At 46.6% G+C, this 26,115-nt stretch overlaps 1 protein-coding gene across 5 annotated transcripts in view; it reads left to right on the top strand.

Annotated features, from left to right (window-relative positions):
* The window catches only part of pard3ab (par-3 family cell polarity regulator alpha, b), an 80,942-nt gene that overhangs the window by 40,899 nt on the left and 13,928 nt on the right, over window positions 1-26,115 (top strand). For 3 of the 5 annotated variants that reach the window (XM_053883291.1, XM_053883289.1, XM_053883292.1), the window contains 11 exons: window positions 396-434; window positions 3,648-3,836; window positions 3,998-4,168; window positions 6,080-6,227; window positions 7,895-8,081; window positions 8,144-8,295; window positions 9,216-9,260; window positions 10,173-10,403; window positions 10,794-11,019; window positions 12,510-12,638; window positions 14,725-14,979. In XM_053883291.1, the coding sequence (XP_053739266.1) occupies window positions 396-434; window positions 3,648-3,836; window positions 3,998-4,168; window positions 6,080-6,227; window positions 7,895-8,081; window positions 8,144-8,295; window positions 9,216-9,260; window positions 10,173-10,403; window positions 10,794-11,019; window positions 12,510-12,638; window positions 14,725-14,979 (1,772 nt within the window). Of the gene's footprint in view, window positions 1-395; window positions 435-3,647; window positions 3,837-3,997; window positions 4,169-6,079; window positions 6,228-7,894; window positions 8,082-8,143; window positions 8,296-9,215; window positions 9,261-10,172; window positions 10,404-10,793; window positions 11,020-12,509; window positions 12,639-14,724; window positions 14,980-24,050; window positions 25,467-26,115 lie in introns of those variants that run through there. The other 2 variants (XM_053883293.1, XM_053883290.1) reach the window with 2 other exon arrangements.

The following is a 26,115-nucleotide window of genomic DNA, read 5'->3' as shown; positions in this document are numbered from 1 at the left end:
ACGAGTCAATACCGCGGGTCAGAGAGGGCCCAGCCTGGCTCATTAACGTGAGATCAGGCACGTGGCTTCTCCTTCAGAACAAATGTCCTGGAGATGGACATCAGCTCAGATCTGCTGAAGAGGCAGGATTCAGTTCCGTTGGATCTTCAAATTGCTGTGTTCACAGCTGCGTTTGCAAATTAGCAAAGCACCTGCTGCGCTGTTAGCTTAGCACGATTGACAAGAAAGCCGCACGCGGTGGCTAGCTATGTTGGCGCTTCTTCCTTGTTTATATTTTGTCTCCGCCACAAATTCACGTCCAGAGTCTGACAAACGTTCCTTGACTTGTGTTATTCTTCCGTCTCTAAAGAGCATGTGCTGATGTCCTGATCTGTTCTTTTCTCTCTGTCCTCCAGCCCAACGCTGAGCCGCAGACACAGAACCCCAGAGACATGGTGAGCTTCTCCCCCACCGCCATCTATGCCTCACTCCTCTACAACCATTTTCTTGAAGAAAGTAGTTATATTTATACAGTTTTAATTGTCAGAAAATGGCTTAGTCTTTTATCCTGATTTTCCTTATTTAGTATTTTGGGTTCGATGTTTGTTTTGTTCTTAATTTTCTCTCACAATGATATTTAAATATCTTTTATTGTTTACTTGCTATTTCATCATAATAGAAATTAGTTTGTAAATTATTTCTTATATTTATTGTTTATTTTCTCTGACATTATTATTGCATATATTTATGTTTATTTTTTAGGCATATGTTCATTTTGGGAGGTACATTTTTTTAGCTGTGCAGTTATGCCTAACTATATAGTTCAGTGTTTTGCCTGAACTATGACATCATCACAACCATCTGGCTGAGGTGCCTGTCAAACTTGATTGACGGGTCGACTCTCCCGCCGCGTCCTCATCTCCCCACAACCTTTGAAGTTTCCCCGAAAACTTTTTTATTTCGACCATCCGTCTGCCGACAAAATTCCGCTCGCTCCGGTTTCCCTCCCAAAGTCCAGCCGCCGCCGCCCTCGCCCTTTCCCAGAAGCCCATAATGGACCTGAGTTTTAGATGGTATCATCGTTTGATGAGCAAACGCTGCTGAGTGGACGGTCAGACGGTGTGAGGTAATGCAGATATTGATTTGTTGAGAAGGAAACAAAAATCATCTCAAATGATCACAAGAGACGACTCGGTGGAGGGTACCACCAGAGAACACATCCACAAACACACCTGATGTGTAAAAAACATGCTGTGAATTACTGAACTTTTTTCACCGTCAAAATGTTATTTTATTGTGATCCTGTTATTTTTACTTATTTTTGAACATCATATCAATAGTTTTCCGTACATGCATCATTTCATTATTTTTTAGAAATCCTCGGTTTTGTTTTGTTTAATTTTTATATTTTTGTTTTCTCTTGAATAATTATTTTTTTTATTTCTGTCATGCATACATTTTGAAATCCAAAGAAAAAGAAACCTTCCTACTTCCTCAATTTTTGTTCAACTTATTTTGCCATATTTTTGTTGTGTCCTCCCTTTATTTTTTTTATAGAAAAATTGGGCGGCCAGCAGCCGCTTCATCATCCAAATGTGTCGCGACAACTTTCCACTCTTCTTGTTTTCAACTCCTGGCACTCTTCTCTTGACGAGTCAGAACCCTCGACTGAAACCCGGACCTGTTCCCAGCAGTGCTCCGACCATCCGTCCTCTCTGTCGCTCCTGTCGGTTTTGTAATGGGCCCATAACGCGAACACCGGGCTGGGCTGTTTACCCCATCAGTCTCCGGGACTGTGCCGCGCTCTGGAGCTGGCGGCAGTAACACAGCTGCAGATGTTATCTATCACCGTTCTCGCACCGGCGCCGCCGAGTGCAACGATGCTGCTCTCCTGACGGAGGCGCCGCCATCAGCATTAATCTGCGATTAGAGTGAGATTACCTCGACGCCATCAGACGTCTGAGTGTGTCTCAAGCACAATGTTCATCAGGAATGATTCTGAACTGAGAAAAGAGACGTTCCCACGTCGGAGTGATTCATTTATTTGTATAGTTCTGATGGATACATGCGCTGTGTGTTCATATGGATTTGGGTTGTTATGTGGGAGGAGAAGTGGTAAGATTCATCATCAATAAATCTACTTGAAGATTAAAAAAGAAAACCAAAAAATTTGTGGCCTTAACTTAAAAGTCATAGAATGGAAAGTATTTGAGTGATCTTCTGTTGGTGTGTGTAACCAAGATAAAGCTCAAAAGGAAAAAGAAAATCCCCCAAAATAACAGTAATGATAATAGCAAAATACACAAACAAAAATAAAAGGGAAGGTATAAAAGTTATTTGCTAAATAAAATAAAAAAAACATTATGAAAAATAAAAATCCCCGGTGAAGTAGTTAACTGGTTAAAATATTACAGGTTATGGTCATATAAACCCTCCAAAGTATTTATTTTTTAATTAAATTTTATTTTAACAAATCTGCTTTGCTCATCCTATCTAAATATGTTTAGAAAACTATGTAAGGTAAGATTCCTGGTCGGGTCCCGACAGGTTAGCATGTGACAGTTCTGGGCGTGAACCTCCATCAGTGCGAGAACCACGAGGCCAGACTTGATCCTCAGGCCCCCTGCTATGATCGTGATTGTTCCCTCAGCTTACGTCTTTTCTTCCCTCCTTCTGTCTGTTTTGGCTGGAGAGGATGAAGTTAGTGTTTTTAATTATCTTTTAATTCAATTCCGAGCCGCCCGTTTGCTCCGCAGGCTCCGGAATAATTAAATTGCTGTTGTTCTTCTAAATGTTGGACATTTCCCAGGAGTCGTCTCGCCGCCGCACCTCTCCGCTTGCTGGAACGTTCCGCTCATTCTTCTGCAGAGCAACAACTGATCTTTCCCTTCCTCACCCCCACCCCTCCTCTTCCTCACTTCCATCTCTCCCCCGGAAACAAAGCGGCTAATGACGCCCCGACACCGAGACCCCTGATTGAATTCATCAGCGTGCACGTAATTACAGCCGAGAGCGCGCACGTGTATTCAGGCGACAGCTGTCAAATAACAAGCTGCGGAGAAAAGGCCTTGTTGTGAGGGAGGGGGAGTGGGGGGGTCGAGGGATGGAGAGGTTGAAATGGAGAGCAGAGAGAGATAAAGCAGTGTGAGAATGTGAGAGGGAGAGAAAAGAAGGGCGGGTCAGAGAAGATAGAGCGAGAGGGAAAATGAGTGAGGAAGGTTGAAAGACGTGGTTGCAGAGTAATGGAGGGGGAAGTGAACGGGGTGAGAAGAGGGAAGGTCGGAGAGTGTGAGGGAGGGAGGGAGGGAGCCTGGAAAAGAAAAGTAAGAGAGAGGAAGACACGTGAGGAAAATTGAAGAGGAGAGAGAAGAAGGGAGAGTGGATGGATGGTGGGGAAGAATGAGTTAGAGCATGAGAGGATGGAACGATGAGGGAGACGGAAGGGAAGAGTGCAACTGGATGGGGGAAAAGTGTGCAAAACAAAGGTAGAGAAGGAGAGCAGAGAGTCTGGAGAAGAGTATAGGTGGAAGGGGAGACAGATCCTCAACTCTCTCTGGTTTGTGTTGTGCATTAATCCAGCAAAACATAATGACCAGCTGGCTCTGGTGCCTCTGCTGTTGTGGCACCGCCGCTGGTTAAAGCTCTTCTGGCCCGGTTCTGTGTTGCAGAAGCTGGAGGAGGACGAGCTGGTTCTGACCCCTGACGGCACGAGAGAGTTCCTGACCTTCGAGATTCCTCTCAGCGACTCTGGTTCTGCTGGTCTGGGCGTCAGCGTGAAAGGGAACCGGTCCAAAGAGAACCATGCCGACCTCGGCATCTTTGTCAAGTCCATCATCAATGGGGGCGCCGCATGCAAGGTCCAGCACCACCCTGTTGTTAATGCTACTTCTAACAGTGGGAAAATTCAACGTGTTACAGCAGCAACAGCCAATGACAACAAAGAGACACTAGTACTCTTGTAGGAGTAGTAGTGCTTCAACTGTTCTCTTCTTCTGTCTTCACTCTGGTGCTGGAACAGGACGGGAGGCTTCGAGTCAATGATCAGCTGATCGCGGTGAACGGCGAGTCGCTGCTGGGCAAGACCAACCATGACGCCATGGAGACACTGCGGAAGTCGATGTCGACGGAAGGAAACAAGCGAGGGATGATCCAGCTCATCGTGGCCCGACGGGTGGGGAAGAGGAGCGAGGTGAGAGTCAGGTCAGGTCAGGGCTATCGCGTCACTGTGTGAGTCAGAATCAGAGGAAGTCACTGAAATACGCAGCGATCTGGAAGTCAAATTCTCAAGATGCGATGACGTGAAGTCACTTGAGATGGAAGAGTAGTTCCTCAGCTTCTCATCTTGACTAAGGTTCAGCTGAACAGCACCAGGAGGTCGAGTCGCTCTCAGGAGGTTTACTGAATCGTTTGTTTTATTGACGATGAAGACGCTAGCTTAACACAGCCTCTGAACCTTGGCGCCGACGCAGCCTCCAGAGACCTCCCTCAGTCAATCCACGAGTCGCCGGGTCAGAGCGGCGCAGCGTCCCACGCGCTCGCCTCCCACCAGCACCACTGAGAGGAAGCAGCAAACTTCCAAACTTTTTTCTTCCCCCGTCTGTCGTGTTTTTACATTCACGGTGCAGCTCGACCTGTCGCTGTGTTGGAGTTGTCGAGCACGTTGTCTTGACGTGTGTGTGTGTGCGTGCGCGAGTGTGTGCGCGTCTGATCGCCTCTGGCACTGCCTGACTTCCTCTGCTCTCGCTGTGTCAGAGTTTTGATTTCCCTTCGGTCTGACTGGTAATTGAAAGCAGAAGCTGAAGCCTGAAGGTGTGTTTTGTGCCAGCATGCTCTCCTGCGAGTGTGTGTGTGCGCGATTTGTGTACGACCAGCACCTGGATGTATGAACAATGTTTGAACTTGTTTTTAGAGATTCCTGTCGTTTAATTCTGTTGATTTGTTCTGTGACGGAAAAATGCTGCACGTCTGTTCTGACCTCACGCACACTCGTGTTTGTCTTCCTATCTTAGTGAGGACCGTCACTGACATGACCCTTTCCCCAGCCTCTCCCCCTAAAACTAACCATCTAAAACAAATGGCTACACCTAACCTTTACTCTTAACCAAACCAAACCCAATTATAATAACCAAGATATTTTGTAGTTTTCCCAGATTCAGTGTAGAGCTGCAGTTACTCAATAGCTCCACCAGGTGATTCCAGTCCATGTTTTAGGTCAGACCATGGAAAGGAACATGCTCCTCTGGCTGGGGAATGTCTTCATGTCATCACCAGAAGACCTTGTAACAACCGATGCCAATGATGCTCATGATTTTTCTGGAAGCCCTGACCTATGTAGAGACTTGAAAGACTGAACCTCACTCTGGCTCAGGAACCACTGGACCCTCCCATCTGAGCCCAGTGTTTAAATGAATGAATAAAGGAGTGAATGTTTCAGTTGTCACATCCCTCTTCTTCAATCGAACTCATGCCTCCTTATCGTGCGGGCCTCTGTATCGATCCGGCGCTCATTAGCAGCGCCACTATCTTTTCCCGCCGCTGCGATAAATGCCGCCAACCAATCCATGTGGGTGATGATGCAGCAGATGCACACCAGCATTTGCACGGGTTGGTCGTGTCTATCTCAGGTCAGAAGTTCAGCTAACTGGTCTCCATGACTCAGAAGGAAAACAGCAAGATACAGTAGCTGGATAACTGTCGGCATTAGCGCTGATAGCGCCTCATGAATAATGAATCACAATGGACTTGAATAGGAGAGTGTTTCTTGAACAATTCAAGACCAAGGCAAGACACTCACCTTATGATGAGGTTTCCAGCTGCTCATAGTCTGGGTTGAAGTCCCCAACCTGGAGTGAAGTGTGAGCATAATGCCTTTCATTTAATAATGAAATGTATCATCATTTGTAGTAAAAATCACAAACAATGAAATGCAACAAAAATGAATGCTTTAAAAAAACAAATGAAACAGAAATAATTTATGCTTCTCACGGCCCCCGGGTCATGTCTTGACCTCTCTGCTCATGTCATTCATGCTCTTTATTTTCATAGGATTTAATAAATAGTTTGTGGATCACTGGTTTATGATGGTCTCCTTCTCCGCCAGGACACTCCGGGTTCTCCGCTGGTCCAGCAGACCATGAACACCAGTCTGGATGAGCACGAGCGGAGGATCTCTCACTCCCTGTACGGTGGCCTGGAAGGTCTGGATGACAACCTGATGCCTCGACACGGCACGATGCCACGCACCATCGGTACGGCCCTTGTCGCAGTCAAATATATCAAAACCATGTTGAATACCAACCCATATTTAGACATCAAATTGAACCGGGCTGATGGTCATAATCTGATCAATTTTCATCTTGGTTATTATATATTAACAAACAAATTCTTCATGAGTTAGCTAAACAAAGTGTGGATAAATGAAGTCTAAATTAAGCTGATAAATATTTCTGGGACTAATGGCTGAAGGACAGTCACTCGTGATGCATCAAAGGTCGAACTCCAGATTGCTGCTTGTGTCCAGTTGCGGTCAGGAGATTTAGTAGTCTGTCCTCCATCTGTCCAAACCGAACTGAGCAGGGGCAGATTTCACACGAGACCGCTGGCTCACCTGCAGTGGCCTCGCCACTCGTCCGGAGGGATTAACTCAGACTTGTAAAACCCAAACAATCCAGAGGTCATGTGGGCTTTTTGGGTTTTAGTCCAAACTGAATTTGAGAAAACGAGGCTGAGGCGTTTCTTTAGTTTCCTATCAATAATCCTGTTTAATCCAAGACACATCTGCGTGACCTTCTTACTCTTTTTAGAGTTAGTTAGCCATAACATTATGACCATATTAGTATATAGTGCGATGGTAGTCGTGAGTGTGACATGACTCAGTGTCCAGAATCTGATGTTGACACACTGGCAGCTGAAATTAACGTGAGTCATAAACCTTGTTCTCTGATGACTCCCTGAAGCGAGAGTCACTGGCCATGCCCTGGTGACTCAAGCAGCTCAGTAGGAAGTAAGTCTGACTCACTCAGTGGGATCACACCTGAGACTCTTGATGGTCCCAGACAAGTGAGGAGCACAGAGGTGGCTGAAGATTGAGAGCCGAGGATGAACAAGTGCTTGTTAGCCCAGAGAGGGACAGTTGTGGGATTAGAGCTGATGTGGTTGGAGGACAGAGATCAACAGGATTTGGATTAAATCCCACTTGCTCCTTCCACCACCAGATCTGCACTCTTCTCTCACTCATTGTTCCCACGGTGTATCACTCACTCACTTATTCACCCACTCACCTTCACTTAAACAAGTCCATTCAGTTGATGTAGGTGAGACTAACGTTGGACTACAGCTGAAGTTCTAAACTCCTTCTGACTCTGCTCTTCTTTTGATTTAGTCCCCCTCCACCAAACCACCCCACCCTCTCCCACCCCTTCCTCTCGACGTGCTCCCTCTTTGAACGCTCGGATTAAAAACAGTCGTGCGCCGCATTTCAATGCCAGTTTATTCTGAAAGCCGAGGGAGCGAGTGTTTTATTATTTCTGCGCAGGAAGTTTTTATCTTTATTACGCGACGCAGCCTGAATTAATCATCGTGTTGTGACACCGCGACACAATGTGGCGGCTGACAAACTAAACTCGCTATAAGCTGATTAGCCTGCCTGGTTGGGAGTGGGGGGGTGTCTCTTGTGTTTCTTCCCTTTTGTCTTGGCTTCCTGTCGTTTAATGAAACATTGTTTTAAACCAGACGATCACACAGCCAAAGATCTAAGACCCGACGAGTTGCTGACGTGGTCTCTCCACTCCACTTATGCATCCAATATTATTTAAAAGAAGAAACGTATTAGCTGCCTTTGGTAGTCTCAGGCCTTACTTTTTAGTTCCACTAGTAGTGAAATTCTTTTTCATTGCGGCTGTGGTGTCTCCTCCAGGTAACTACCAGCTGTCTCCCACCGTCAACATGCCACAGGACGACACCGTGATGATCGAGGACGATCGGCCGCCACAGCTGCCACCTCACCTCTCCGACCAGTCGTCCTCCAGCTCTCACGACGACGTCGGCTTCAATTCGGACACCACGCCGCCATGGGCCAAAGAGCCGCCGGCTCCCGACGACAGGTGCGTTCCCCCCCAATCTGTTCTGAGCACAGACACGTGTTAAACATCTCATGCTGCTTCAGCCCTCGCAGTCCTGGCGACGCGCACAGCGACATCATGTTCCAGAGAGAAGGTTTCGGGCGACAGAGCATGTCGGAGAAACGCACCAAGCAGTTTGGCGATGCAGCGCATCTGGAGATCATCAAGACACGGAAGTCTAAGAGCATGGACTTAGGTACCAGACAACTCTATCCATCTCGCTGAAATCATAAATGCAATTCTTAAGCTTAATGCCTCATAAATGGAAGTTCACTCTTTGTAAACATTTTATTCTTTATTAACTGGTTTGCATTATAATCAAAGATCAATAATATATATGATAAATATCGCACATATATATAGAGAGAGATTATAAACGTGTTGAAATTATTTACTCATCACATCATTGATTGAAAAATGCTTGTTAATACTTCAAGCATGTTCAACAAAGTGTCTAATGATGACACTGGGTTTATTCCGACTTTCCTCTGCGTGAGTGTTGATTTCTGCTTCTTCTTGCACGTTTTAACAAACTTCCAGTTTTCATTTCACACATTTCAAGTACTGCGCTCTATAACATTCACGAAACTGAAGTCAGGACTTAAACATGCTTGATAACTAACATTCTTTCATGAAATGGTTAATGTTAAATACACATTGTCATGTCTCTTATTTTAACTTAAGTGATTGTATGAAGCACTGGTATTAAAATGATCAGGTCAGCTGATGCTAGTCAAAACTAGTGCTAATGTTATGCTTCAATGTAAATGTTCTGGGCTCTCCCATCAATCATTGCAGCATCTTTGCTAATGTAACAGTTGTTACTATTATGACATGCTAATCCTTAAAACTAGCATAGAGTGCTGTCATATGCCAGGAGCTACATGAAAAGCGCCGCCGCCGTATACGTCCAAAACACTAAGTATAACAAATGTGACTTTGATTTCTGCTCTCCTTGCTCTCTCTTGTTAATCCCGCCTAATCTGTGCGAGCAGAATGCCGCCGGTGCTGGTGGCCGTCTCGCTGCTCTCCTGCCTGTCATGGTTGTTTGCATGTGGAATGTGGCCTGTACTAACCGAGCCCCTCCCCGTCTTTCCTCCCACTTCCTTTTAACAGTCGCAGATGAGATTAACCTCGGCACTCGCCCCGAGGCTCACGCAGGTAAGCACCGCCGGGATTAGCTGCGTGGATCCCCCGAAAAATATATCAAACATGAGTGCAGATGAGACCCATGACAGTCAGCGTTACTCCTGATGAGCATTTAAACAGTAATCTGATTCAGATTATCAGTGTTAATCTGGTGTTTCATTGAATATAAATGCAGGATTTTTATCTTCCTCTACAAGATTATCAATCAATCATGTGTTCACACCAACAAATGGCTTCAGTCTCCAGAATAATCTGACCATCTGAAATTCAGATTAGAGTTTGTTAACAAATGGTGGGGTGAAAGAAGAGCATTAAATTGTGGGGGGGATTTGTGAATGATGGATGGATAAATGAGTGATTTAGAAACGTGGATGGATGATGTAATGAGTGTGTCAGTCGGTTGGATAGAGACCTGCTCTGTGGCGAATTAATCTCAGAAGTGCCTGGTCGACTCCTGGCTGAGGGTGACGGCGGCACCTCCAGGTTGATGGTCGACGTCAAACTGACAAGAGGTGTTGATGAGAATGAACCAGGAGCTGCCAACCTCAGTGCCGCTCGCCGCAATTTTCTCTCCATTTAGCGCGTCAACACAGCGGCCGCCCGGATCCGTGGCAGCTCGTCTGAATATTCCGGACTTAATTGATGTTATTTCCTCTGATCTGACGAGTCGAACTTGACGTGAGCAGGAAAACAATTCGATCTCGGCCCAGGAATCTACTGATGCGAGAGACGTGTGAAAATACAGACTTTGATGTAGCAGCTCGTTCAACGGCAGAGGACTGGAACCAAACCTCATGGCAGGACTATTTTATAAACAATACACATGTTGCTGTTTCGTAATCCTAACAAACCGTTTGTAGCACTGTTTTCAGATTATATTCCCATCTCTCTAGTTCTGTTGTCAACGTTGACCTCTCTCCTCAGGTTCCTCCACGCGGGATGTCGGACCCTCTCTGGGTCTGAAGAAGTCCAGCTCCCTGGAGAGCCTGCAGACCGCCGTCGCGGAGGTGACCCTGAACGGCGACCTCCCCTTCCACCGTCCCCGACCGCGTATCATCCGAGGCCGGGGCTGCAACGAGAGCTTCAGGGCCGCCATCGACAAGTCGTACGACCGAGTGCCCGCCACCGAGGACGACGACGAAGGCATGGAGACATGTGAGTCTTCTTAGTGTCATCAAAGTGTCATGTTTTCACTGCACCTTGTTGTTTTCACTTCCTCATAATTCTCATTTAAGAGATGATCGTTTTAATAGTTCAATTTCAAAGTAACTGAGAAACCAGAGATATTCAATCCTCAAGTCAATAACTCTAAATTTTGCATCTCATATGCAGCAATGAGTTTATTAAAATAGCTAAAGCCAAAATATTTTTATGATTCATTAATTTTATTCTAAATTGACTTTTAATTGGATTTTAAATTGATACTTTTAATTGGACTTTAAAATGAAGTTGCTGTGTGTGTGTTGTTGTGGGACCAAAACAGTGTTAAAAATGAATGGGTGAAATGCTTGGTATTGTTGAGTGACGCTGGTTGTCTCTGTCCAGTGGAGGAGGACACAGAGGAAAGTTCCAGATCCGGCAGAGACTCAGTGTCGACGATCGCGGACCAGACGCCACTAAACGTAGGCGAGAAGCCTTTGCTCAACGGCACGAACCGAACCAAAGAGGAGAAGAAGAAAGAGAAGGGGAAGGAGAAGAAGAAGCAGGATGGTGGGAAGGACAAGGGGAAGTCCAAGAAGGGCATGCTGAAGGGACTCGGAGACATGTTCAGGTACGTTTCACTTTCTTGTCTTTTGGGGAAAGTGGCGATTCGACTCTCCTCCCCGAGTTGAGAGTCTTTGACACGTTTCACTGGAGTCCAGTTGTTACTCGATTTGGAGTCTCTCAGGTCTGAGTGAGCCCATGTGACTCAGATGCTCAAGGCATTAAGAGTGTATGACTTTGGGCGATAATTTGAAGTCTCTAGTTTTCCCGTGCACCAACCTTCAGAGCGACCAAACTAATTTGATGAAGTTAACCATGTCTGTAACTTTTTTTGGCCAAACGCTCACCTCAAGTATTTTCCAGTTTGTTTTTCACACTCTGTTTTCCACTCAAATGTGTTGAAGGTTTGTGAGAATCTTAACGTCAAGGGTCACCAGAACACCAAAAGTGTGATTTTCAGATTTGATTTTAGCGTGATGTTCTCGACACCGGTTCTCCAGCGGGTTTCAGGTCGGAATTCTCCAGCATGCGTGCAAAGTGTGATGCTGCCACTTCCTGACCCGTCACGTCCCCTCGAGTCCTCGCACTCGCCCGCGATCTGAGCCTCGCCACCTTCAACTGCTGCCAACCCGGTCGCCTGCCAACCGCCGTCCGGCTTTGATCGTCTCCGGCAGCAACGCGCCGTCTGTCCGCTCGCCAGGCGCCAGCGCTCCATGCCCAGAACTCTCAGCATTTTCTCTGTGACTGCGGCGCCGCCTGTTCCCGTCAAAGAGCAAGTGAACAAGTCGACACTTGTGAGAGTCCAACTGGAGTTGTCAAGGAAGGCGGCTCGTCCACCGGTCACTTTCACAGCCGCGCCTCTTTCTATCACTCTGATGGACGGACGCTCTTTTGGACGCGTCTGTGAAGTCTCGGTCCAGTTCATCAGTTCACCATTTCATCAGTTCATCAGCCAGTAGAGTACAACTCAAAATATTGATGTTTATTTAGATTTGTGTACAAACATCTCCCAGTTAACATGACAACATTGATTTATTATATCTATTTACAGCCTTGCTAATGCACAAATTCAGTCACTCATTCATCCCAGGTTTCACAGGCTCACTCACCGACTCATTACTCACACACTTGCACCACCACTTAGTCACAAGAAGCACTTGCTAGATGAGACACACTCACACACTCTAGAGGTTTGTTGGCTCCTCCTCTGTTTCACTTCCATTCTTCAGAGTTCATTGACTGAGCTTCTGAACTTGTGTCACTTACACAAGTCCCTGAGGATTTTTTTTTTCTGATAGACCAGACTCCCATAGAATAATCTTATTTGTCGTCGTGGATGTAAGACTCCGGTGTCAGATTGTTTCTTCTTCTGCAGTTTCATGAGGTTGTTCATATCAACTCTCACGACGTCCCAGTTTGACTGCTCTTGTTGCATTGCCGTCTTCATAGAGAGAATGCTTTGCCATGATACTGAGAGCACAGGAGCTCTTACAGTAGCGACATCAGTTGGGTCATTTGAAGCTGGTGTTTCATCCCCCATTTTGTTTGTGGTTCCAGATTCGGTAAAAACCGAAAAGACGATCGCGTCGGAGACAAGATGGAACGCAAAGGTTCCAACAAGTGGAGGACGGACGAGACGCAGGTGTCTGAGGAGGAGACTCTGAGAATGAAGATGGAGCAGGAGAGGTACGGTTGTTCATCCATTCATTCATTCACAACTGCTTGTCATCGTCTGTTGACAAGTCAGTGACCTCCACTTCTCCAGCAACTTCTCCACCTGGTGCTGGATCACACCTGTGTTCTCCACCTGCAACGACAAACCAAAATAGTTTTAAGTAAATTTTTTTTTTCAAACGTCATTCTGGCTCATAACTTGCCATCACCTCAGCTGTCACCACTTCAGTGGTATCAGAAGTAGGATGTTTATCGGGAAATTGAAGCACGAGATGAAACAAGTTGTGGCAACTTCTCGTGCGCGTCCACTTCAGTGTCAGAACGGACCTCTTTTTTGCATCATAAATGTCACAAACGTGCCGGGCGCTATTCTAATTAATTCCCGGCACCGAGACGGAGCGGCAGTCGGTGCTCGCCGCGGTGGCTCGTTATGAAAATTAGATTTGTAATTTTCTTTCTCCGCGGAGCAGATCGCCCCCCTGATGTGATAACAGCCTCTCTTTGTTTCTATTAAATCGTTTTAAGGTTATTGCAAATGCCACGCCGGAAGGTCCCTGGGTCGCACGCAGAAAATTCCCTGTGTTGTGTGAAGGTTCCGGAAATGTCACCTACTGCAGCTTCGTGGTTCTGGTTTCATTAGCGCTAACAATTAACTCACACGTCGCTTCGTCTTGATGTTTGTGGTGATTTTGAGCGTCGCACAAGTCATTTAAAGTACGGGCTAGCTAGCTCTGAAGTTTGTAGCCCGCTCCACTGACCCTCAAGTCACTTGCTAACCTCGCTAAAGGTGTAGTGTTGAGTGTGGAAACTAGATTTCCAGTTTGCAGCCACGTCAGCGCCACACCACTCGCTCACAGTGATTAAGCCCTGGATCCCTTTGCTCCTGGCATCTGACAGTTTCCTTCCTTACCTGCTGACCTGTGCGGCTCTTAATATTGTCATGGGTTCGGGTCGCGGTGCCGGTGAGGTCTGAGCTCAGGATTGGTGTGTAACTTCTTATCTTATCAGCCACCGCTCTTGTGTACACAGTGGTGGCCTCCCCAGTGGGAAAGCGACTTGTCTTCCTGCTGCCGCCAGAGTCCGACTTCCTTCTGCGCCCTCAGATAATCGTCCGATTCCGCCGACTCAGCCAAAGTCAACGAGCTGTCACTCGGACCGGCTGGATTAGACTCATGTGTGGTGGCAGATCAGTCAACTTAAGGAGCCTAATTTTAGTCATTTCCCACCAGAGCTGAAGGGTTTTAGGAAGAGGGCTATTAACTGGAGTCCGGCTGTCGACACGTTTTCCACCGTCCACATCTTCGCTCCGGAGAAGCCCATTAAACCTAACAATAAAAGTAGCTAACGCTGACCGCACACGCTGCCGTGTTGGCATGTCATGCACGAGCTGAACCTTGGTTAGATATCGAAGACCATAACATCAATTGTTTGGATCAACAAAAGTGTAATTACATCTCACAGTGCTTTTTCTTGGTCCACACAGAAAACAAGCTTGCGTTGACCCTCGCTCTGATAACACCATTAGTGATTCAGATTTAAAAAGTGAGAAGTAGCCCAAGATCATAGAGAGACCCCCACCCCTCGTCTCTGCGCTGCCAGTCATGGTCGCGTCTCACACATTCATGCCATTAAAACGGCGCCGGCAGAAGCTCCGGCAGAAAGATAATTGCTGGTTATAATGCCTTGATAATTGCCGACGCCATTATCACAGGTCGACTCCCTCCCTCCCCCCACCTGCTGTGGAGAACGTTTATTCCCGACATGATGGCTTGAGCATACTGTACGATGAGTCACAGGTGTGAGAGACATCCGGCGCGGAGGCGAGTTGTTGATTTATTTCGAGGTCTCAAAGTGTCTCATCATGACGGGAGGTTCAGAAGGTGCCGGGAGCGTTCACAGACAGAGACAGTGCTCGACAGTTATTCTCTCCACCAGGGGGGCTCTGGTGGATGCCAGATATGCATGTGCACCCAGACACTCCAAGCCATCACCTTCCTATCTGAGGGTGTCCATGTGACCTCTGAGCTAGCTTGTATTTTGCTTGCCATCACTACTGGTTTGTCTTGGCCCCCAACCCAGACCTGACTTTTCCCAACAGGATCCAGGCCAAGACCCGGGAGCTACGGGAGCGCCAGGCCAGGGAGCGCGACTACGCAGAGATCCTGGACATCAGCCGCTCGCCCGAGAGAGCATCAGACGACGAGCACACCTATGTGGGGGTCAGCACCCTGGACAGTCGACCTCACAGCCCCCGAGACGATTACGTGCCGTACCACCACCAGCACCAGCACTCCGACACCCTCTACACGCAAGTCAGCAAAGCTCGGAACGACAGGCCGCCGTCCGCTGACAGGTAGGGTTCAACTCGCCATCTGGTTTCAAGTGCTTTGATTATTGACACGGTGAAAGCGTGCCTTCTGTGTGTCACATGATTGATCAGTTACGTGGTCGCATGACTGAGATTTGAGGACTCAACATCAACATCATTGAACGACTTGAAGCGTCTAAAGCTGAACCATCTGGGTCAGCTGGTCCTCACTGTCGGAGCTCTCACTCGCAGGCTCGCAGAACTTTCTCTGACACCTATTTTGTTGACCTCTGACCTTAAAAAAAGCCACCCCGTCTTCCCGAGGTGCCAGTCATCTCACACTCGGGGTCTCCTGTCAGTCAGCTCGCTCGCTCACCTGCTGGAGCAAATAATCACAGCAGCAGAGGTGCAGCGGTAAATGTCAGCCGCCGACCGCTTCTCACAATGTGCCATTCTCTCGCCAGAGAGGGGGGGTTCGGGGTGGAATATCCGTCCCTCTCTGTGGCTCCTGCGACCTTTCCGCCGCACAGTCCTTCTTTATTTCTCTTGTTTTCATCGCCTCCTCACTCGTCGCCCTCAACAGTCGCGGTCGCAGTAATGAAGACCACGAAGTGAAACCCTTCTCTTGTGAAGCTTCATGTGCTTCCTCCATAATCATGTGTAATTTTTTGTTTCGTTTTTTTCAACAAAAAATCTGGAATGATAAGCATGATGGCCAAAACACAGACACACCGTCTGCAAAAATTCTGTCGACGTCCGTGAAGTTGCTGCCACTGTACACTTCCTCTCTGAGCCTGAAATGGTCGGAAAGCTGCAGGAGGTCTGAGGCGCATAATCCAGGAATGTAAACAAAAGACTTCCTGTCGCTGTTTTTCTCGCATGCGTGTGGACGAGCGCGGAGAAACACGTTTCCAAGCCGTTGTGGAGATTTGCGTGAGCTCTCCGGATCGGCTCTGAACCGGCCCATTTAGCCGTGGTGTTGCCTTCGCTCGTCCCCGGACGACCCAGGTTTCTCAGCAGAACATCCATAATTCATGAGTCGTTTTCCAGCGACGCTCTGATGTGGAGCTCTTGCTCTGGAGCGCCTTGGTAAACAGCAAAATATTAGTTTTATCTTCAAATATTTATGATTGTGTCGCGAGGAAGCTTCCAGAGAAAGAGGTGTGAGTTTCCTGTGTGTCATTATCTCCTTAATTAATCATAGCTTTCACTTAAGAGTGACTTTGGAAATCTAACGATGAGTGTGGGGTTTGATCGCGACACTTGTTGCTATGGTGACACAAACATTTCGTCCCCCTGCTGTTTAAAATATTTATTAATTGTTTGATTATTTGTATCTTAAAGTTCTCTCAAAGCCTTGAAATGTCTAACAACTACAAATGAAAGTACTACTTCAATAAAAACACAGACGCATAAAGACATATAGTGTAACGTTCTAGCTAGTGGCTACTGCATAAACAGAAAGCAAAGCACCTTAAATGCTTCTCCTGCGTGAACTAGAAGTAGTCATTGTTGTTTACTCTTCCATTCCACTTTAGTAGTATCTGTGATGTCAGTAGTACCTACGGTATTTGCGCTCTCGCAGCTGTCAACAGAAGCTGGGATCCTGAGCCACAAACAAACGTCGACCTTCAGCGGGAAGCGACGTCGTCTCGGAGGATTGTTTTCGTGATTCGATTTTCAGGCTCTCCAGAGGAGCCTGTGCTTTTATTGGATCGGCTCCATTACATTTCATCTCCCTCGGGAGAGTCGGGGTCTCGGGGTGGGGGGAGAGATGAGGAGGGGGCTGAGCTGGTCTGTCTGTCACCTGTGAGCTCCTGCTACAGAGGGAAGAGAGTGACAGGTCAAACTCTTCTAACACTAATACCGCTAATACCATCACCAGTGATAGAACCTCAACCAGTAATGCGATTTTAGTGAGAAGTTTTTCCATAACTACTGCTCACTCAGACACATCTTAACCTACTGGTTCGTCTACTACAACATTACAACATGTGATTGTTGGCATCAACCGCTATTACTACAATTATTACTTCTTTTACGACAAATACTGTTAACAAAAGCATTATTACTATTTTATCTACGAGTACAACAATAACTGAGTGACTAGTACAACTACTTCCACCACAATGAATAGTACTACTTGTGTTTCGATGCACCATTCGATGCTATCAAACTCGGATGCAGTAAAAATCACCAGTACAGTTGTTTGTCCTACTTAGTCACAGTACTAGACAAGTGCTAGACTGTGGAGCCAGACTGCAGGGGGCGCTGCATTAGTAACGGCGCAGTCGCTCCTCCTGAACACCTGAGGTCTGATTAGTGATTCTTATTGAGAATGGAATTTCCTCCTGGTGTGGACTTCTGACCCAAACTGAAATGAAAGGACCGCTTCCTGAGTCTCCCAGACCTCCCCGAGGACCGGGACTTGAACATGTTTGTTTGATTTAATTCATGAGTTCCGTCTTTAATTCCACGAACAAACACGCAGCTAATCTCACATTCCTGCCGACCCGGCGTCTCTGCGGCTCAGCTCCAGCCTGCCCACCACCCCCACCCCCACTCCACTCCACCCGACTCTGAGAGCGTAAATATAATTTCACTGAACTTCCAAACTTTGACTCCACATCCCAGCTCTGTAGATTAAAGTGCTTCTGTGATCCTCCGTAATCCAGCCGCCGCGCTGTGTGTTTGTTTCCCATGTGGTCGTAATCCAGCGCATCTGACCCAACAGAGTCGCACAATCTGTTACTGTGTTGTGTTTGACTGGTAATTATATCCTGTTAACTTGTGTTGGGAGACGTCTCTGTCGAACCATCTGTTTTCCTCAGATAGTAAAGATTACTGTTAAGTGTTTGTCTGGGACCAAACCTGAGCAAACAAGAGGAGCTCAAGTCTAAACATGTTTTCCTCATCCTGCGAACAACTACTCCCTTCATTATTGCAAGCGTTCAGGTTTCCAAGTATTCCACCCCTGGTGACCTTGTTTACCTGAAGCACCTCGGCGACTCTGGTGCCTCCAGCTCTCACACAACAGAGTTGGACTGACTCACCACACATGGACTCTGCCGTCGCTCCTTTTTTGGGACGTTTTAACGTCTTTGTTCGGCGCTTTGATTGACAGCTGGTGGACTCGGCGGGCGGCGAATGTTAAATTGATCAACACTTTCTCACGAGCGTACGTTAAGACTGTTGAACACTGTGGCGATAATTATTTTGACAACAGTGTAATCTTGGATTACGACGAGCGAGCAGACGACAAACACTTAATTCTGATTAGAGCGCAGAGGGCGGCGATATTTAGGGGCCCAGCGGGGAGCTGTTGTTTAAATGTTGGGAGGCTTAAAGAGCCGTCACATCATCCCTTCGATCACTAGAACAACTGCTCTGAAGTATGACACATGTGCCAACATTCGTGACTCAAAAATGACGTATATTATTTCCCTCTCGGCTCGAAATATCTCGCCATTATTACTGAAATATATATGTATATATATATCATTTAAAAATAAAATCACATATCTGAAAAAAGAATTTTTTTTAATATTGCTATACTTGTTTTTAGTCTAAAATAATAATACATTTGCATGTATTTTTTCTCTGTTGCTTTGACTATTAATTTATCTCTGAGTTTGTTCACTCATTTTTCATAAAACAAATTAGTTCACATTGTCAGTCACCATTATTTTCTCTTGTTTTGTTTAATTAGTTGCACAGAAAGTTCCATTTTCAACTTTTAATGATCAAAGACTACTGTATCCATGAAAAATGGATGTCGTTTTTGAGAAGTTGTCGCGCCAAACAAACAGAGCGTTTAGTGCCAGTGCATTCCCTCAGCGTGTCTCCAGAGCGGCTCCAAATAAAATCTATTAAGGTATAAAAAATGCAGCAGCAGTTTTGCGGCAGGCTTTTGTCTTGACCTACTTCCTGTCAGAAGCAGGAAGTGGCGTCCGTCAGCCGCTCCGCTTCCCGCTTTATCTGTTTAATATTCATCAGATGAAGCTTGCCGACATTCCTCGCTCTGATTAGCTCCGTGTTAACATGATGTCAGGGCGTTAATGTGGTGGTGGTGGTTTGGGGGGGGCAGATATGCAGCGGTATCAGAGGTCCGGTCCGTCACAGTGGGGGGAGCGAATGCAGAGCACCGGCTGACCCAAAAAGGCTGTTGACCCATATTTGATGTCACGCTTGGCACTTAGCTGTCCAACACAAATGTGTGTGTACGTGTGTGTTCATGCCCATTTATCTGCCCTTGTGGGGACCTTTTTTTTTTTGTCGGTCCCCACATGGTTAGCCCTCGATCTGAGGATGAGAACTTCATAGTAACTGGGTCATTATGATTGAATTTGAGTTTGGGTCAGAGTCCTGGTTAAGGTTAGTCATTTGTTTGGAATGGTTAGGGTGAGGGCCAGAGGCTCCACAGTTCTCTTATCTCACTGGGACTGTAAATCTGGAGTAGTCATGTGATCATGTTTAGCTTGATGTTGTTTGAGTTGCCACAGTTTGGTAGTTTCTGTTAACTTGTTTTGTCTTGTTGAACTTTTATTTCTCCATATATTCTCCATCGGTCTGTCTGCTTCCGTCCAACCTTACATGAGGTTGAGCTTGAATCCCCTCTCTACTGGTGGAGTACAAAGGTGCTCCCTTGTCAACTGACAGACACAATCTCCGGGTTTGCCCCGGGGCCTCCTCCCAGTTGCAACTTCTCATACCGACAAACAGTCACACAGACAGGCGAGGAAACAGCTTGCAGCCTTTCTGAAGGATTTCAAGCATTTCGGCGTGGAGCCGGGGAAACAAAGCGTCGGGGCGTGTGAAGCAGAGGAGTCATTAGTGTGCCGTTCGCGGGGAGTTGCAGCGTGTTACAACATCCTTACTGGAGTTTTCACGCTCCCCTAACAGCCAGGAGACGTTTGTTTGAATTCATTTAGGGGGCACGCGTTTCTGAGTTTGATTCCTGCAGAGGTGACGAGAGCGAATCCAACTCCCTCAGCCTCGTGAATCAGGTATAACGCTTCATTTAGAAATGGGATTCAGCCTCTCTGAGAGGATTTTAACACTGATCAGGAGGCGGAATAATTAACTGTCACGACAACGACAAATTAATCGCTTCATCTGAAATCATTTAATAAATACATGAAAAAAAAAAAAAATAAATCGAATTTAATGAATTGAATAATGAAAAGAGTTTAACTCCCTAAAATGAATGAGTCAGGGCTGTAAAATATAGAAATTAAATTGGCACTTTAATTGTAATTTCATAATTTCAATAAATATCAATGCAATTAACAAAATTAAATATGTTAGAATAATTTGCATTTATTATATTCTGAAAATATAAGTAATATAGTTGCCACAGAAGCATGAAGAGACTTTTGTTTTGCTGGTCTAATGATGAAGATTGCTGGGGAGTTGACGGAAATGTAATTGTGGTGTGTAGAACTTCATAGCCGAAAGATGTGACACATGGTTTTAGTGACCAACGGCTTCAGAGGAGCAACCCTGTGCACTGTTGAGACGGTGGAACAGAACCGCAGCAGACATGAGAACGTGGAGCCAGTTCGCACAGAATCTGTTGATGCGTCCGCCTGAGCTCCACTCTGACTTCCTTGTTATCTTCACTCTCTCATCACATCAGAATTGGACTCGCCGTGCCAAAGCTCTGGACCGCCGTCTTCACAGAGATTGGATCTTTCTATTGTCTCTTTGAAGCGTCAGCGAGGTTCGGGGTTAATCATCAGTGAAGGCAGAAACACTCAGATGTGGGAAGTGCTGCTTTTATGCCGAGCTCAGCGTGGGGCGTCTGAGAACACAGACTCCAGCGCCACCCGCGACTCCCCGGGGTGTCCGACCCGACGTTTGGTGATTAGAAAGTCCTACTTCGTGTGATGTGGGTTCACAGCCATTAACGCTCCCCGGCGAGCCGCTGCTGCTCCTGCAGTTCGACTTCCACGAAGAGTCGTCGCCCTGTTTCTGTTCCGACGCTGCCTCCGGCTCCTCGCTCTTGTGTGACTCACCAAGCGTCTGTCTTGCAGAGTTAACTGCCCTCATGAGGCTGGTGGAGCGTCAGCGGCTAGTGGTTCAGCTCAGGCAAACAAACACATCCTCAAATGTACCACACATGACTACAGCTTGGCTCCTTTGTCTCGAAAGCTCTCCGCACCCCAACATGTGACGCCACCGTCTGAAATTTCCTCCTCCGCTACAGCAGGGGGCACTGTGATGTGACACCGTCGTCCTGCGACATAAATCTGACCTGTCCCGCCCCCCAAGTCACGTCCCGCCCTCCTGCCCGACAGGTGCGTCTGTGTTTGGCATCCAGCCGCACAAACACACACTTGCGTTGCCGTCTTTGTTTAATGGAACCAGATCATTTGTTGGGGAAAGTCCTTAAGCTATTTAGACTCGTGCACAGAACAGAGAAGCCAAACTGTTCATCTGCAGCTTTGATTGGCGGCGCTGACCCAACCGGATCGGCCCGACAGCTGCTGGCAGGGTTTAAGGAGGAAATGATGACAGAGTGGACTTCTGAGGAGTTGTGGGATGAAATCAGAGCTCCACCCTGCAGTTTTCTCAGAAACTTTGTTAATCGACTCCAGTTGCTGGCTGGAGCCCACAAGCGTTGTCGGGGTACCGCAGGAGCTGAAAGTGAGCTGCTGAGCTGTCAACGCTTCAGAGCCCCTCTCCCTCCACGCGCCCCCCCGTCTCAGGTGGCCACTCCAGATCTACAGATTAGCTTTCTACGAACCATCTGCGTCTCTCACGTCTCCCTCTGTTGGTCTCTGACGGCGTTAGACGTCTGGTTCCTGCCAGGGGCTCTTAAGTGGACCGAAACCTGATCCGAGAAGGGTTCAGGGTGTCAGGTGGTTCGGAGTCATCCAGAGCTCCTCAACAGAAGGAGCTTCTGGTTTCAGGTGAGAGAGAGTAGTCTTGAAAGAGTCCAGAGTTCCAGAGGATCTGTTGTGGTCAGTGTCGGCTCAGGTGGTCCAAACAGTCGTCCTGACAAAAAAAAAAAATTGATGACTCAGCAGAAACACTTGCAACTACAAAGAGAGCAATATTTGAAACATAAATAAAAACAATACAGGCAATTAAAACCATGTTGATCCTCACAGAATGATGTTGATGAAATTGATGTTAAATAAAACGCACAAAAAATGTGATTTAACTATCTGCAGATGCAGAGATAAAGAAGGTGCAGGATTTTAAGTACTGAGGCTCAACTGTCCAGGGTGATGGAGAGTGTGAGAAAGAGGTGAAGAAGCAGGTGCAGGCAGGATGGAATCATTGGAGAAAAGTGTCAGGTGTGATGTGTGACAAAAGGGCGTCGGCAAGGATGAAGGGGAAAGTGTCCAAAAGGGTGGTGAGGCCAGCAATGTTGTATGGTTTGGAAACAGTGGCACTGAGGAAAAGACAGGAGGCAGAGCTGGAGGTAGCGGAGATGAAGATGCTGAGCTTCTCTCTGGGAGTGAGCAGGATGGATAGGATCAGAGGGACAGCACATGTGCTCAGGTGTTTAGGAGACAAAGTCAGAGAGGCTCGATGGAGATGGTTTGGACATGTGCAGAGGAGAGAGAGCCAGTACATTGGTAGGGAGATGTTGAGGTTGGAACGGCCAGGCAGAAGGTGGAGAGGAAGGCCAAATAGGAGATTTATGGAGGTGGTGAAGGAGGACATGAGGTTTGTAGATTTGAGAGAAGAGGAAGCAGAGGACAGGGTGAGATGGAGGAGGATGATCTGCTGTGGCCATACAAAAAGAAGATATAACTCTAAAGTCAACTGACAAAATCCAAACTATAAAATAAGGTAGAAGTCTACTAAATAAAACAATAACAGATTTTTATGTAGGGAAGAATGTAAAAACTAAAAAAAAAAAACATTTCAAAAACTCTAAAATTCTCTCTATATTAATCGCAATTTTATAAAGAATAAAGAAATTAATAAAGTCAATACAATCAGAAAATGTCAACAAAAACACATTTAACAATAGAAAAGAAAAGAGCGCGTGTCTGGAATGAGGTGGAGTCTCCGTGTTTGTCTTTCGCGTCGGTGTTCACAGGAGTGTCGGATGCAAACGGAACCGCTGGGACCGACTCCCGCTGGAGTGGACCAGTCAGACCTGTGCCAGACCTATTGATCCGGGATCGACCGCCCGCACAGCCACTGCCGCTCCGTCTCCCCGAGGCTCGTTAGCTCAAATAATGGCTAATCGATATTCGCCGAGGTCCCACTGATTGTCCTTTTAACACTTGATTTATGTCACAGCAACACGTGCTGATCAATTCCGCCCACCGGGTCCAGGACCTGCTCCTGTCCACCCTGCTCTGGGCCTTTTTGTTAGCCCTGGATTCAGTCTCCAGTTGTAGAGCGCCGTGACGCGCGGCTGCAGTTATGACCACTGGAATGTGTTTTGGAGATGAGCATCGATTCATCTGTCAGTTAGATCCGCGCAGGTGTCCGCTGAGCCTCCTGTCAGGGCCGTCTGCGCTCTCATCCATCCACATGTAAAACAGGGGGCGGTCGCCTGCTCCTACCAAAGGACAAACCCTGAGTGATCGCTTCAGTTATTGATCGCCCGTCTGTCACCATTGGAGATTTTTCTGGAACATTTCAGTTGGAGGACAATTGCCATGGATTTTAACAATGCAGTTATGTTTTATACGTGTGGTGACATTGGTGTCCACCAGGGGGCTCTCTGGAACAGCGTCACAAACACTGTTGAAGTGGTCATAATGTTCCAGTTGCTTGAGTGTGTCAGCTCAGACTCCAGAACATGGTGCGCCAGAAGCAGTCTGTTGAAGGAAGAAAGACAAAAACAGAACCAGGCATTAAGAGTCGAAGGTGTCACAGCACGTTTCTTCTGCTGCCACTTTTAGTTTCCCTTGAACTGGTGTGGCGCATCGCGGTAATCCTCCGAACCAAGATGCATTTTTAGCCGCTTCTTTTAAAGCACATCCAGATTTCTGCGCTTATCCCCCCCCTCTCCCCGACCAGCGCGAGGCTCCCTAAATATCTCGTCTGTCACACCTCCTGTCATGTTCTGTTGCTTCCCTGAGACTGACTTCAATTCTCCCAAATTCTGTGGCTTTTCACGCTGCGTGGACTTGAATCCGCAGTGACCGCACTCTGACTGAGGAAGGTATGAAGATGTGTTCTCGCTAGATTGCTTTGCAAATAACTCGGCCAGTTTGTTCATTTGCAAACCTCCTTGTGCGTCGCTAGTGTTCCTCTTCCTTTTCCTGGAGAAGTAGTTTCTCCTCACTAGAACCCAGTTTGACCCCACTGTCCACGTAGATACACGCAACAAGTCTCAAGTTCACGCCAAGCTCAAGCCCACATTCCTGCTCTGCACAGAGAGGAGAAGCCACTGGAGTGGGCTGGGTCAAGGTCAGAGGGTCTTCTTCCCTGTCGCGCTGACACTTCGAAGGGGTTGCTATAAATATCCATCACTGACCTTGAAGCAGCAGAAGGAGATGATATTTAGTCTCTGGACCTCCTAAATCACCGCCATCAACACACCGTGCAATTAAAGCTGAACGCTGCTGTCACCGGGATTTATCACCTTTTCACTCATGCAGCTAGATTTCTTTCTTCCTCCACGTTCCTTGCTCTTGCTCCCTTTCATCTCCCCTCATGTTCCCCCAGTTCTCCTCAGCTTCTGTCAGTTTTTAAACAAAAAAAAGCAGTTAAATTTACCATCTAATGATTACGTTTGACCACTTTCATTGAGGGAAATGATTTATGAAGCTCGGAGGTTGTAGGTCTCCGCTGACGTAATGCGTCCTGACAAACAATGCTGAGGAGCAGCAGTCCACGTCTAGAGATGCTGGGGTCCCTCAGGCTGCTGTCTGAGCAGGGAGCGCCACTGCACACACACACACACCCCGCTCAGACACACAACTAATGGCACTAAGGTCCTCTTAAAGTGGCACACTTAAGCCAGCAACTCACCCCCCCTTGTCCATAATGCCTTATTTATGGTCCCCTGGCTCGCTGTTAAACCCGCCTGTGTCAGCAGCTGCTCCTCCTCCAGGGATTCATCACTTGATGCCAAAACGAAGCTGCAACCTCACAACCTTTTCTTCTGATTCAATTAGCCGTCTGAGCCGGCCACCGCCCGACACTTGAGCCGGCTAACTCCGAATACTTCCCTACACACACACACACACACACGGACGCGTCCTACCTGCTGGTGGAGACCATTGGAACTGGCCTCAGAGATGAGGCTCGAGAGTTCAGCAGGTTCTGTTCCGCTCTGTCCACCAACAGTCACATGATTCCAGACAAGGATTCATTTCTAAACAAGCAGAGGTGACATGTTAAATTATAACTTAAACAAGCGTGAAAATTACTTTTTTTCCCCCTCATTTTAACGTTTCTATTAGTTTTTATTTAAAAAATTCTAAATCTATCAAAATATATTTATTTATTTTATTCCTATATCTCGAGTTTATGTTCATGCTACGCTATTATTATAACGTGTATATGCTTTGGTTAGAATTTGTGATATATTACATACAAATGTAATATTTTAAAGATTATTATCCAATGTTGTATAGTTTATTTTTTAATAAACTTCTCAGTAAGGTTTTACTTTTTTAAAGCATGACATTTTTTTTCTAACCTCTCTGAATTGCCTGATTTTTTTTTTTTACCCCCTTCTATTATATATATTTTATAAAATATTATTATTTATGTTTGTCTGAATCATCCTAAGTGCATTTATTTATCATAAGAATAAACATTTTTACTTTTTTGTTATAGTAGTTTGTTCAAATGTATCTTCCTTTTGATTTTTTAGCATGAAATTTTAGCATAAAATGTATCCCCATGACTCTGTCTCAAACACCACGTGACTCCCTCGTGGTGGTGCTGGGGTTAGGATTAGAGCGTGTCACGTGACTTCACATGTTGCAGACGGTCCATAGAGACTTGTGGTCTCGAGGCTCCAGACAGAGATGAGTTTGTGCTCCCAAAACATGAAGGTTGGGGGTCTTTTTGAGAACACAACTAGTTCCAGTGTCGATCGTCTTCACCACTTTCAGTTTATCCGAGCCCATTTTGCACGATGGACTCTGACTTGAGATGATAAAACCAACTCTGGTGGCTGCTTTATCTGCTTCCCACAACCTCCTCACCTCCTTCTGTCTCTGCTCTCGCTCCCTCCATCTGGGGATCTTT

This window comes from Synchiropus splendidus, chromosome 13, assembly GCF_027744825.2.
Source record: "Synchiropus splendidus isolate RoL2022-P1 chromosome 13, RoL_Sspl_1.0, whole genome shotgun sequence".
In the NCBI taxonomy this organism is placed as follows: domain Eukaryota; kingdom Metazoa; phylum Chordata; class Actinopteri; order Syngnathiformes; family Callionymidae; genus Synchiropus; species Synchiropus splendidus.
Note: the sequence above shows the minus strand (reverse complement) of the source record. Positions and strands in the feature narration are given on the sequence as shown.